The sequence below is a fragment of the Neophocaena asiaeorientalis genome, unplaced genomic scaffold, assembly GCF_003031525.2.
Source record: "Neophocaena asiaeorientalis asiaeorientalis breed wild unplaced genomic scaffold, Neophocaena_asiaeorientalis_V1.1 scaffold198, whole genome shotgun sequence".
NCBI lineage: Eukaryota > Metazoa > Chordata > Mammalia > Artiodactyla > Phocoenidae > Neophocaena > Neophocaena asiaeorientalis.
Window position 1 is genome coordinate 5,872,284 of NW_020175221.1, and position 12,468 is coordinate 5,884,751.

A 12,468-nucleotide genomic window follows, 5' to 3' on the forward strand; every position below is an offset into this window, starting at 1 on the left:
CTGCCAGGGGCTGGAGCTAGGAGTGAAAGAACTAAATGCAAACAGGGACAATGTGGAACTTTTGGGGATCACAGTCATACAGCTATATACATTTGTCAAAACTCACCCAACTGTACACCTAACGTGAATTTCTTGTTTGTAAACTGGACAATATAATAAACATAACAAAAAAATCCTTCAGAAGTATTACCCATCATCAGCTTGTGAAAAATAACATGGTTCACTAACTTCTGAATAAAAAATTTACATTAACTGGGAAGGAAGAAATATGAAAGTGGAAAAGAAGTAAAATTATCTGTTTACAGACAACATGATCTTATATGTAAAAAATCTAAAAATTCTATTTAAAAACCTGTGAGAACTAACACACGTAGCAAAGTTACAGGACATAAAACCAACACATAAAAATCAGCTGCATTTCTGTAACAATGAACAATCCAAAAAGTAAATTAAGAAAACAATTCTTAAAAAAAGAAAACAATTTTATTTATAATAGCATTAAAAAGAAAAAATACTTATCCTTAATTATAAGGAATGAACTAAACCAAGGAGGTAAAAGACTTCTACACTGACAACTACAAAACACTGCTGAAAGAAATTTAAAATACATTAACAAACATCCCATACTCACGGATTAGAAGACTTAGCATTGTTAAGATGCAAATATTACCACAATCTACAGATTCAATGTAATCCCTATCAAATCTCACGGGTATTTTTTTGCGGAAACAGAAAAACCCATCCTAAAACTCTTCTAAAAGCTCAAGGGATTCCAGAATAGCCAAAACACTCTTTTGAAAAGAAGAGCAAAGTTGGAAGTTTCATACTTGCTGATTTCAAAACATATTACAGAACTTCCCTGGTGGCACAGTGGTTAAGAATCCGCCTGCCAATGCAGGGGACACAGGTTCGAGCCCTGGTCTGGGAAGATCCCACATGCCGCAAAGCAACTAAGCCCGTGCCCCACAACTACTGAGCCTGCACTCTAGAGCCTGCAAGCCACAACTGCTGAACCCACGCACCACAACTACTGAAGCCAGCACACCTGGAGCCCGTGCTCCACAACAAAAGAAGCCACTGCAGTGAGAAGCCAGCGCACCCCACCAAAGAGTAGCCCCCTCTAGCCACAACTAGAGAAAGCCCACACGCAGCAACAAGACCCAATGCAGGCAAAAATAAATAAATTTATTTAAAAAAAAAGAAAGAAAAAGGTCCTGGCTTTCCCAGGGTCCTGAATTTAGCTGAACTCAACACTAAACATAGCCTCCTCCATCCTTTAAAACAAAAAACAAACCCAAAAAAACCATATTACAGAGCTGCAGCAATCCAAACAATGTGGCACTGGCATAAAAACAGAACTGAAGGGACTTCCCTGGTGGCACAGTGGTTGAGAATCTGCCTGCCAATGCAGGGGACACGGGTTCGAGCCCTGGTCAGGAAAGATCCCACATGCCATGGAGCAACTAAACTTGTGCACCGCAACTACTGAGCCTGCGCTCTAGAGCCAGTGAGCCACAACTACTGAGCCCATGTGCTGCAACTACTGAAGTCCGCACGCCTAGAACCCATGCTCCACAAGAGAAGCCACCACAATGAGAAGCCCGTGCACCGCAACAAAGAGTAACCCCGCTCACTGAAACTAGAGAAAGCCCATGTGGAGCAACGAAGACCCAACACAGCCAAAATTAAAAATAAATAAATAAATTTATAGGAAAAAAAAAAAACCCCACAAAAACAGAACTGAAGACCAATGAATAGCAAGCCCAGAAACAAACCCCTGCATATACAAATAATTTTTAACAAGGGTGCCAAGACCATTCAATACAGAAAGCACAGTCTTTTTCAACAAATGGTGTTGGGAGAAAAATATGAGAAATGAGAGGGAAGAGAGCACCACTGGTGGGGATGTAAAATGGTGTGGCTACTACAGAAAAACAGTAGGACAGCTTTTCAAAAAGTTAATAATAGATAACCATATGATGCAGCAATTCTACTTCTGGGTAAATACCTGAAAGAATTAAAAACAGGGACTCTACAGATATTGATAGAGTCTACAGCTATCTACAGACTATCTATCTATCTATAGATATAAAAGCTGCTGTGAACATGGGTGTATAGGTATCTATCTATAGATCGATAGATACAGATAGATACAGATACCTATACACCCATATTCACAGCAGCATTTATATGGTGGATACAATCCAACTGTCCATCAATGAATGAATAGATAAACAAAATGTGGTACATACACATATAATGGATTATTGTGTCTTAAAAAAAGGATATTCTGATTGACCCATGCTACAACATGGATGAATCTCAAAGACATTCTGCTAAGTGAAATAAGCCAGTCACAAAAGGACAAATACGGCATGATTCCACTTATATGAGGAACCCAGACAAATTCAGAGACAGAAAGTAGAGTGGTGGTTTCCCAGGGTTGGGGGAGCAGAGAATGAAGTTATGGTTTAATGGGTACAGAGTTTCAGTTTTACAAAATGAAAAGAGCTCTGGAGGTGAGTGGTGGTAATGGCTGCATAAAAATGTCAATGTACCTAATGCCACAAAACTGTACATTTAAAAATGGTTGAAATCGTAAATTTTACATTATGCGTATTTTGCCACAAATTTTTAATTAGGACGATGAAGTCTATTTTATTATGAAGTAAATGTAACTAATTTCCTCAAAGATTTCATTCAAAACATTTAAGAAGTGTTTTGAAGATTATAATATAAATTATAATACCTCCGTATAGAAAATCACTTCTGCATGACCAGAACTATTTTAAAAAACCATAATGGATTTGAAAAAGAAAAATCTCAACTCCCTGACACTCTACTGTACATTTTCTAAGGAATACTCTTTCAAAACGGCAACTATTAAGACATTAAAAAAAGATGTTCTAGAATATAAAATATTCCTGTGCGAAGAAAAGGATAAAAAAATGAAGCTACATTTGGCAAAGCTACTGCTGTTTTCTACTTCTTATCCCCAAGTCATTTTTTAAATACCTGAAAAGTGACAAATCAGACATATTCTTTACACTAATTCCTAAGCACTGCAGATCCATGGATTTAAAGAAGTCAGCATTGCAGACCTATTTAAAAGAAAGGCAAATCTGACCTACAGTGTGATGTTTAACAAATTCCTGAATAAAACTATAAAACCTTCTTTCTCCCCACCCCCCAAAAATGCTTAGTTATATGTTGTTCTGGTTAAGGAAGGGCAATTTTTAAAGTGAACTTATATGATTCAGCTCTTCTTACCTGTTCACTAATAACCTGGAATTCTCTCATTTCATCCTCAGTTAAGGGAGCACATGTTTCATCATTTTCACTGTCTTCTTGCCAGCCCATCTCCTTTAACAATCTGGAAAGGGGGGAAAGAATAAATTTAATTTAGAACTTAACCCAAGTAAGATAATTCCTTTTACACTGTGAGCAAGAAAACATGATCCATTTTATTGGGTTAGCCAAAAGGTTTGTTCGGTTTTTTTTCTGTAAGATGGCTCTAGTAGCGCTAGTAGCGCTTAGTTGTCTTTAACTTCTTTTGAAACAATTTTGTTAGACTGTATTGTAACAGCTGTCATATTCAACATGCATTTTAAAAAAAGCTTACCAAAATTGGTGAATTTTTGTGTAGCCATTTTAACAGTGAAGATGGAACAAAGAACATGTTTGGCATATTATGCTGTATTATTTCACGAAAGATAAAAACGCAACTGAAAAGCACAAAAAGATTTGTGCAGTGTATGGAGAAGGTGCTGTGACTGATCAAACGTGTCAAAAGAGGTTTGCGACGTGTCGTGCTGGAGATTTCTCGCTGGACGATGCTCCATGGTGAGGTAGACCAGTTGAAGTCAATAGCGATCAAATCGACACACTGAGAACAATCAACGTTATACCATGCGGGAGACAGCCAACATACTCAAAATATCTAAATCAAGCGCTGGAAATCATTTGCACCAGCGTGGTTATGTTACTCGCTTTGATGTTTGGGTTCCACGTAAGTTAAGCAAAAGAAAAAAAACCCTCTTGACCATATTTCCGCATGCGATTCTCTACTTAAATGTAATGAAAACGTTCCATTTTTAAAACAAATTGTGATGGGTGATGAAAAGTGGATACTGTACAATAATGTGGAATGGAATACTCAAAATATCTAAATCAAGCGCTGGAAATCATTTGCACCAGCGTGGTTATGTTACTCGCTTTGATGTTTGGGTTCCACGTAAGTTAAGCAAAAGAAAAAAAACCCTCTTGACCATATTTCCGCATGCGATTCTCTACTTAATAATTAACAACGAAAACATTCCGTTTTTAAAACAAATTGTGACGGGCGATGAAAAGTAGATACCGTACAGCAATGTGTAATGGAAGAGATCGGACAAGCAAAATGAACCACCACCAACCACACCAAACGCCAGTCTTCATCCAAAGAAGGTGATGTGTATTTGGTGGGATCGGAAGGGCGTCCTCTATTATGAGCTCCTTCCGAAAAACCAAACGATTAATTCCAACAAGTACTGCTCCCAATTAGACCAACTGAAAACGGCACTCGACAAAAAGCATCCAGAATTAGTCAACAGAAAATGCATAATCTTCCATCAGGATAACGTAAGACCACGTGTTTCTTTGCTGACCAGGCAAAAACTGTTACAGCTTGGCTGGGAGTTCTGATTCATCAGCCATATTCACCAGACATTGCAGCTTCAGATTTCCATTTATTTTGGTCTTTACAAAATTCTTTAATGGAAAAAACTTCAACTCCCTGGAAGACTATAAAAAGCACCTGGAACAGTTCTTCGCTCAAAAGATTAAAAGTTTTGCGAAGATGGACTTCCCTGGTGGCGCAGTGGTTAAGAATCCGCCTGCCAATGCAGGGGACACGGGTTCGAGCCCTGGTCCGGGGAGATCCCACATGCCGCGGAGCAACTAAGCCGGTGCACCACAACTACTGAGCCCACGCGCCACAACTACTGAAGCCCGTGCACCTAGAGCCCGTGCTCCGCAACAAGAGAAGCCACCGCACCGCAATGAAGAGTAGCCCCCACTCGCCGCAACTAGAGAAAAGCCCGCATGCAGCAACAAAGACCCAATGCAGGCAAAAATTAATTAATTTTAAAAAAGAATAGATAAACAACAAGGTCCTACTGTATAGCACAGGGAGCTATATTCAGTATCCTGTAACAAACTGTAATGAAAAAGAATCTGCATCAGTTTGCTGTACACCAAAAACTAACACATTGTAAATCAACTATACTTCAGTTAAAAAAAAAAAGATTAACAGGGAATCAACCACTTTCTCTAGTTGGGCAAACAAGAATACTGTAGCCATGACTGCTGCGTTTGACTTAGAGCCTTTAAAGCTTCTGTTTCTTATATGGCCACATATCTTGTACTAGTCTGATTATACTGTTGTTTTTTTTTTAAACATCTTTATTGGAGTATAATTGCTTTACATTGTTGTGTTAGCTTCTGCTGTATAACAAAGTGAAACAGCTGTACGTATACATATATCTCCAAACCCCTCCCTCTTGCATCTCCCTCCCACCCTCCCTATCCCACCCCTCTAGGTGGTCACAAAGCACGGAGCTGGTCTCCCTGTGCTATGCGGTTGCTTCCCACTAGCTATCTATTTCACATTTGGTAGTGTATATATGTCAGTGCCACTCTCTCACTTCGTCCCAGCTTATCCTTCTCCCTCCCTGTGTCCTCAAATCAATCCTCTACGTCTTCGTCTTTATTCCTGTCCTGCCCCTATGTTCTTCAGAACCATATTTTTTTAAGATTCCATAATTACGTCCCTTAAACATACTCCTTTTTACACCTAACTCATCTTTCAAATTGAACCTGTCACATATTGGCTACTTTGTAGCCTTTACACATTTTCAAACAATCTCATGAAAGTGCTCACAGACTGGAAATAAAATGTAACACTATACCCATATTTTACAGACGAAGAACCAGGATCTCTTAAGTAAAAACAATTTGCCTACTTGACAGCAAACAAAGGAGCAGAATTCTGGTTTTTTGCCTCCTAAGTTAGTATACATTGCACCAAACTCTGCTGCCTCTGGACTAAAATGTAGTCACCATCACTGTTAATTACTATTTCTCACATTTCTTTTAATCATTTAATGCTTTGTCTTCACTGTAACCTAGATGGACTCCCTGTGGAATGGCACTTCCATTCTCAATGCCACCCAGTCCAGAGTCTACAGATCTAGACTGGTAAAAACAATCTCACACCTTTCACTAGATCCTTACTTTTACTTGTTTCACTTTTAAAAACTGAATCATAACTAAATAATAATGCAGATGGAACAAATTATTTCAAATTTTATGAAAAACAAGTATTCCTAACTGTCCATTCTCTCCTCTTTCCACTTCCCTCCAAGGGCTGTAACTGTTAACTGTTTCTAGAATAGCTTTCAAAACGAAAACTGTATTTCCCTATTCCCCACAATTAGGAATACACCACAACAGTGATCTGCACTTTGCCTTTTCATTAGCATTTCTTCCCATTCTCTTTCAAATTATTATCAAATCACCCTGATACCATTTTCACAATTACCACCCTCCACTAAATATTTTCAATGGCTTCCCACTTCCTAAAGAACAAACTCCTTAACCTTAACACCATGACCACAAATTCAAATTCCTTACATTAGAAAAAGCACAGGACTAGAAGTAGAAGACCTGGGTCACAAATCCTACTCTCCACAAACCAGGTATAAGACACAGGCTAATTTGTTCACTTCCCTGAGCTATTTCTTCATCTGAAGCATTGAAAGAGCTTGAATAGATCTCTAAGGCCCTGCCTTTTCAATTTATCTCTAATTCCATTAAGGACTCCACACTCCTGTCAAGATATTCTATTCACTAACCCTAAAACAAACTAGGTATGTGTTCAACTCTAAATATCCTTTCATGCCCCTTTTTATTCCAAAATGACTACCCAGTACCCTTGCCCGTACTGTCTCACCCTTTAAGATTTAATTTAGGTCCCAATTAAAACTCTGACTGGTACTCAAGCCATAATGCTATCTACCCCAAAACTCCCTTGAATTTCTCTGGCACTCATTTCTATTAATTCATTTGGTGCTTAGACAAGGTAACAACTACCGCTCTGATGTTGAAGCTATCCTCAATACCTTGACGACATACTGAAACTTGATAATAGTAGTAATATATGTGCCTATTTCATATTTTTTAACAAAAAAATTGTCATCCTTGAGAACTGTATCACTGATGCCTAAGTTGTTAAATCAAGCAATATGAGTATGTAACTTAAGAATCAAAGTTTACAGGGAGTTCACTGGTGGCCTAATGGTTAGGATTCAGGCTTTCACTACTGTGGCCCAGGTTCGATCCCTGGTTTGGGAACTGAGATCCCGCAATCAAAAAAAAAAAAAAAAATTACAGAAAATTTGAAGCCATGGAAAAGAAATATCACTCAATTTTCAGAGAAACACATGCTATACCATGGATGAACCCTGATAAAGTATTACTGAAAGCAGACTGGTGGTTACCTAAGGACAGAGAGTAACAATGAGGAGTAACTGTAAATGAGCACAGGGTTTCTTTTTGGAGTGAAAGAAATGTTCTAAAATTAGACTGTGGTGACAGTTACACAAATACACCAAAAATTAGTGAATTGAGTAAAAAATTTATAGTATATAAATTATATCTCAATGAAGCTGTTAAAAAATAAATCAACTTTCTATAATAAAATCAAAACTCTGGGTAGAGACAAACGCAAAAATACTAACCTGTGTTCTGCTTCAAGTGAACTAGAAAGAACATCAGTTTGTGGGAAGGTTGAAGACCGAATGATCTGTTGGGAAATTACCGAGGCATTGCCATTCTCTTGTGGAATTTCATTTTCATCAAAGTTTCGGTTTATATCCCTTTCTTGGTGAGTACTATTGCTGTTATGCAAATTAAATGAGTCGTCATCCTGATTTTTGAAGGGTTAAAAAAAATGAGTTAGAGAATAGAACTGTTTAAAAGAAAAAACTTAAATAGATCCTGGTTAGATTTTCATTGATAAAACAACTGTAATGATTATATACTCATTTAGGAGACAGTTTCATAAGATGTAAAACTAAGTTGTGAAGGGTACCAACAGCTTTCTGACTCTATGTATTCACATCTATTCAATAAAGACAAAAATAACAGGATAAATAAAGGTAGGTAAGATGGGGAAAACACAAACACGAACAGGAATTTTAAATTTCATTTTTGCACAGGAACTACAGAGTAAGAAAAATCTATTTTAGAAATGAATTCATTATTTATGCAAATAGCTAGCTAGCCTTGCTTTCAGAAATATGAAAATATTCAAAGGTCCTAAATAAATAATATTGGCCCACCTATTCCAATGACATGCTAATGTCAAACCAAGAATTACACTGCAAGTTCAATTACCTTTTCTGAGCCCGCATGGCTTTCATCTTCATGTTCCTCTTCTACTCTGTCCCTTTTCAATGCTTTCAAAAATTCACTCTTCTTATCAGTGCGCATACGTGTCAGTTTGGTTAGACGAGGCTGCTGATTAAGTTTGTCAACAGGTGAAGAGGAATTTGAGCGATTACACTACGAAAAAAAATCAAAAATGTTGATAAATGTAGACAGAGAACTAATATCAATATAAAGTTTACAACTACCATGACTTTCTATTTCACCTTCTTCCCAATACAAAATTGATTTTAAATTCTATTTTAAACTCTGTTTTCCACTCTGCCATTTTTATCTATCCCACTGAATGAGTAAACATAAAAATTTTATCCCCCAAACAATTAAGGTCTGATAATACCAAGAACTATGATTCTAAATTAGGACTTTAAATACTATTTTATAAAATGAATCCTGAAATTGCTTAAACATTTCTATAATTTAAAAAAGAAAGCAGTTTTTAAAATTGCGTTCCACAGAGTTCTAAGGTTCTAAGGTTCGTAACAGCTTCCCATACGACTATTATAATTCTTTACACACAGGTACACATTGAGTTTATCAGATAGGGTTTTACGAGGGAAAATTTTTGTGGAAGAGCAGGAGGGGACAGTAACAGAACATGTACTGGAGTCCATTTTGACAGTGGAGTACAAAAGAAAAGAGAATGTTAGAATTCTGTGTCACAGGTATTTTTTAAGCCATGGGAATAAACCAAAATGCTTAACTGTTGGCAATAACGTCTACAGAATTTAAGCCACAACCGACCAGCTGAGAATGCTCGTCCTTCCATCAGAGCTCTAAAATTCTATGATTGAGAACTAGAATGTGAGCGGTTATAATGTTCCACTATAGTACCCAAACCAATCTCAGTTATAACAATACAGTCACAAGTGTCTTTTGACCCTAAACTGGGCAGGGAAGTCCCTGATCTAGAAGTTTCAGAAAGCTGGCCAAATGAGAAAGAAACACGTAAGCTACTTCAAGGTCAGTAAAATAATAATATGCACCTTTCCCTCTTCTTCCTCCTCTCTGCCCTCTCTTAGTGTCCATTGTCCCCAAAAGAAGATTATATAATAAAAATCCTTATTTTTAGTCCAGGTTCAATCAGACAGCATAGCGTAACTCTGCGGCAAAAGTCAAAATACCCGTTTTCATAATAATTCTCTTAAAAATTACTCTTTCTGGTTGATAAGTATATGGGTGTTTCACTGTATGCTTTTCTCTACATTTTAGGATATTTGGAAATTTTGTTAGAAATTTTAAAAATTATCCCTACTTAAACTGCAAAAAAAGTTAGCAAATGGAGGGAAGTATCTGAATCAAGTTTTCTGAAAGAACTAAAATATCTCATTTTAATGCATTCATTTAATGCATCTATGCCTTTTGTTCACTGTTAATTAAATTACCATGATTAAGATACATTTCCCTCCTTGGGAGTAATTTTTTTTTTTTTTGCGGTATGCGGGCCTCTCACTGTTGTGGCCTCTCCCGTTGCGGAGCACAGGCTCCGGACGCGCAGGCCCAGAGGCCATGGCTCACGGGCCCAGGCGCTCCGCGGCATGTGGGATCTTCCCGGACCGGGGCACGAACCCGTGTCCCCTGCATCGGCAGGCGGACTCTCAATCACTGCGCCACCAGGGAAGCCCGACTCAGGAGTAATTTTAAATGCCATACCTCTTTCACTGAAGTTGTTGATGGACTAAAATTCTTGGCAGTTGATTTAAAAGTATTAAAGTTTCCGACACCATATGTAGACTCATGAGGGAAAGAAGTCCCAACTTTATTTTCTTTAGTTTGGCTTTTCCACTGTGTAGGCTAAAGAAAAACACACAAACGTTAATGTGTATCTAAAACAGAGTATATAGAAGAGAGAGAAAACAAACTGAACACATAAAAATGACTAAATGTGGCTCATAAAAACAATTATTTTTGTATTATACCTTAATCATTTCTACATGGTTCTCTTCCATCTTTTTTTACAAATAAAATCAAAACCTGGTATTCAGATAAAACATCTAACTACATTGCTGTTTTTTCAAAGTTTTATAAACCATAAGTTAGGTTTCTTTTGCCTAATACCAAGAAAACACAAGTGACCGAGTTTCAAAAACCTAAAACTGAACACAAAGGACAGAGCATTTTATACATTATTATTAAGCAAATATATCACAGATACATCTTGCAAAACAAGTATTTATAGATTTCATTTACTACTGACTACTAAAATAATAAAACATACATGGACAAACACACAAGCCACTTATAAGACAATTAAAATCAATGACACACAGTGGGCCAACAACGCTTTCCACTTAGAAATCAGCAGCCCGCCAATACCCCCACACTTCAACGTGAAATTTTTTTTGTCAAAGTAATTCAATTGATAATCAACTTAAAACTTGCATGTTTAACAACTTAGAACTTACTTTTGTAGGTGGAGCAGCAGGTTTAGGGACTAAGCCTTTATAAACACTTGGACCAGTCCCATTCTTAACTGGCTGTGACTGAAGATTTCCTACTACTGGGAATCCAGATAGCTGTAAGTCTTTTGTATTACCTTTCTTAATGACCAGCATCCTTTGAGTTCTAGATTTAGGATTCGGGGGATATTCTGCATAAATAAAGCACGAGCAATAGTTACACAGTTTAAATTTTAGCATAAAATTAAACCACCAAAAGAATCGTATATTCCAAACTTGATTATATTTAAAAATAACAGCTGCTTCCTGACTAAAATAATTATGAACTATATTCCTGCTTGAGAAATAAAGCTAAAACAATCAAACAAATCATAGCAAGAATTGAGCAATGTCAAGTAACAAAGATGAATTCAGCTAGTTTCCTAGAATGGTTAACTATGACCCAGCCAAAATTAACTACATTCTAGCATACTTTTCATTAATTTTTTTAAATTACAAATTTCATCCTAATGGCTCTTAAGACTTGAAATATAAAATATATTTTCCTCTTCTCCATTTTGAAAAGAGAATTTTCCTAATTCCTTCATTCTTTTTATCTCACTCATAAAGTTATTACTAATTAGAAGGAAACTACAGTCCCTCTATTTCTAAATTCCTACTTAAGTTATGACTAATGAAAAGGGGAATTGTTTTCATAATACCAATTCATTCAAGTATTTACTGGCCATCCAAACTACACAGAGGGCATTGTGCAAGTCGCAGGGGATCCAACTCAGTCCTGGCTTCTGAAGATAGTACTAGAAATAATATTTGCTAACTGAAAGTTTTTCTCAGTACACCCACAGTTGCTAAAATATGAAAACTTACTCCTAGAGTTTAATCAGTCAATGTGTAATCAAACAGATGTTACAGTGAGCATATTCACAATTATGGCAGAGACATATGTCTTTCTTCCCTTAGAAAAACTCTGAAAGCATCAGTTTCACAGTTGGAGAGTTTAGAAGAAAAGAATTAACTCAAAGAAAAAAATCGCAAAAAAACTAAATTAAAATTAGCTTAAGATACGACTCTGTGAGATGGTGAGTAGCACAGATATATATGATGATGCCCTGTGTCAAACAAACCAAACTTCCTACTGCATTATCTCAAAAACTAAACTAAACAAGGACTCCTAGGGACATGGAGGGACTCTCAAAGTCCAGCTGGAACTTTGAACTCTTCAAACTATCGACCTTATATGGTATGTCATTTACTGTAATGCTAAAGGATTAAAGAACAAGGACCTGGCAATTCCTTGGCAGTCCAGTGGTTAGGACTCAGCACTTACACTGCCAGGGCCCAAGTTCAATCCCTGGTCAGGGAACTAAGATACCGCAAGCCGTGTGGTACGGCCAAAAAAAAACAAACCAACACAACAAGAACCTAAAGCAAACTGAGAAAAGATTCATCTTTCTGAAAGTTAAACACTGAATGTTTATCTACTAGGGCAAACATTCCAACTGCTCAGCTGCCTACAAAGGCCCAAGATATTAAGGCTAAGAAAGATATTCTCAGGCACATAAGGACACAAATTACATCACCAATA

General features: G+C 37.1%; 1 protein-coding gene across 2 annotated transcripts in view; it reads right to left on the reverse strand.

Annotated features, from left to right (window-relative positions):
- GPBP1 (GC-rich promoter binding protein 1) overlaps positions 1 to 12,468 on the reverse strand; it is a 71,207-nt gene that overhangs the window by 4,454 nt on the left and 54,285 nt on the right. For both annotated transcript variants that reach the window (XM_024765346.1, XM_024765347.1), the window contains 5 exons: positions 10,890 to 11,074; positions 10,138 to 10,278; positions 8,437 to 8,604; positions 7,779 to 7,966; positions 3,271 to 3,373 (listed from right to left, as the gene is read on the reverse strand). In XM_024765346.1, coding sequence (XP_024621114.1) covers positions 3,271 to 3,373; positions 7,779 to 7,966; positions 8,437 to 8,604; positions 10,138 to 10,278; positions 10,890 to 11,074 — 785 coding nt within the window. The remainder of the gene's footprint in view (positions 1 to 3,270; positions 3,374 to 7,778; positions 7,967 to 8,436; positions 8,605 to 10,137; positions 10,279 to 10,889; positions 11,075 to 12,468) is intronic.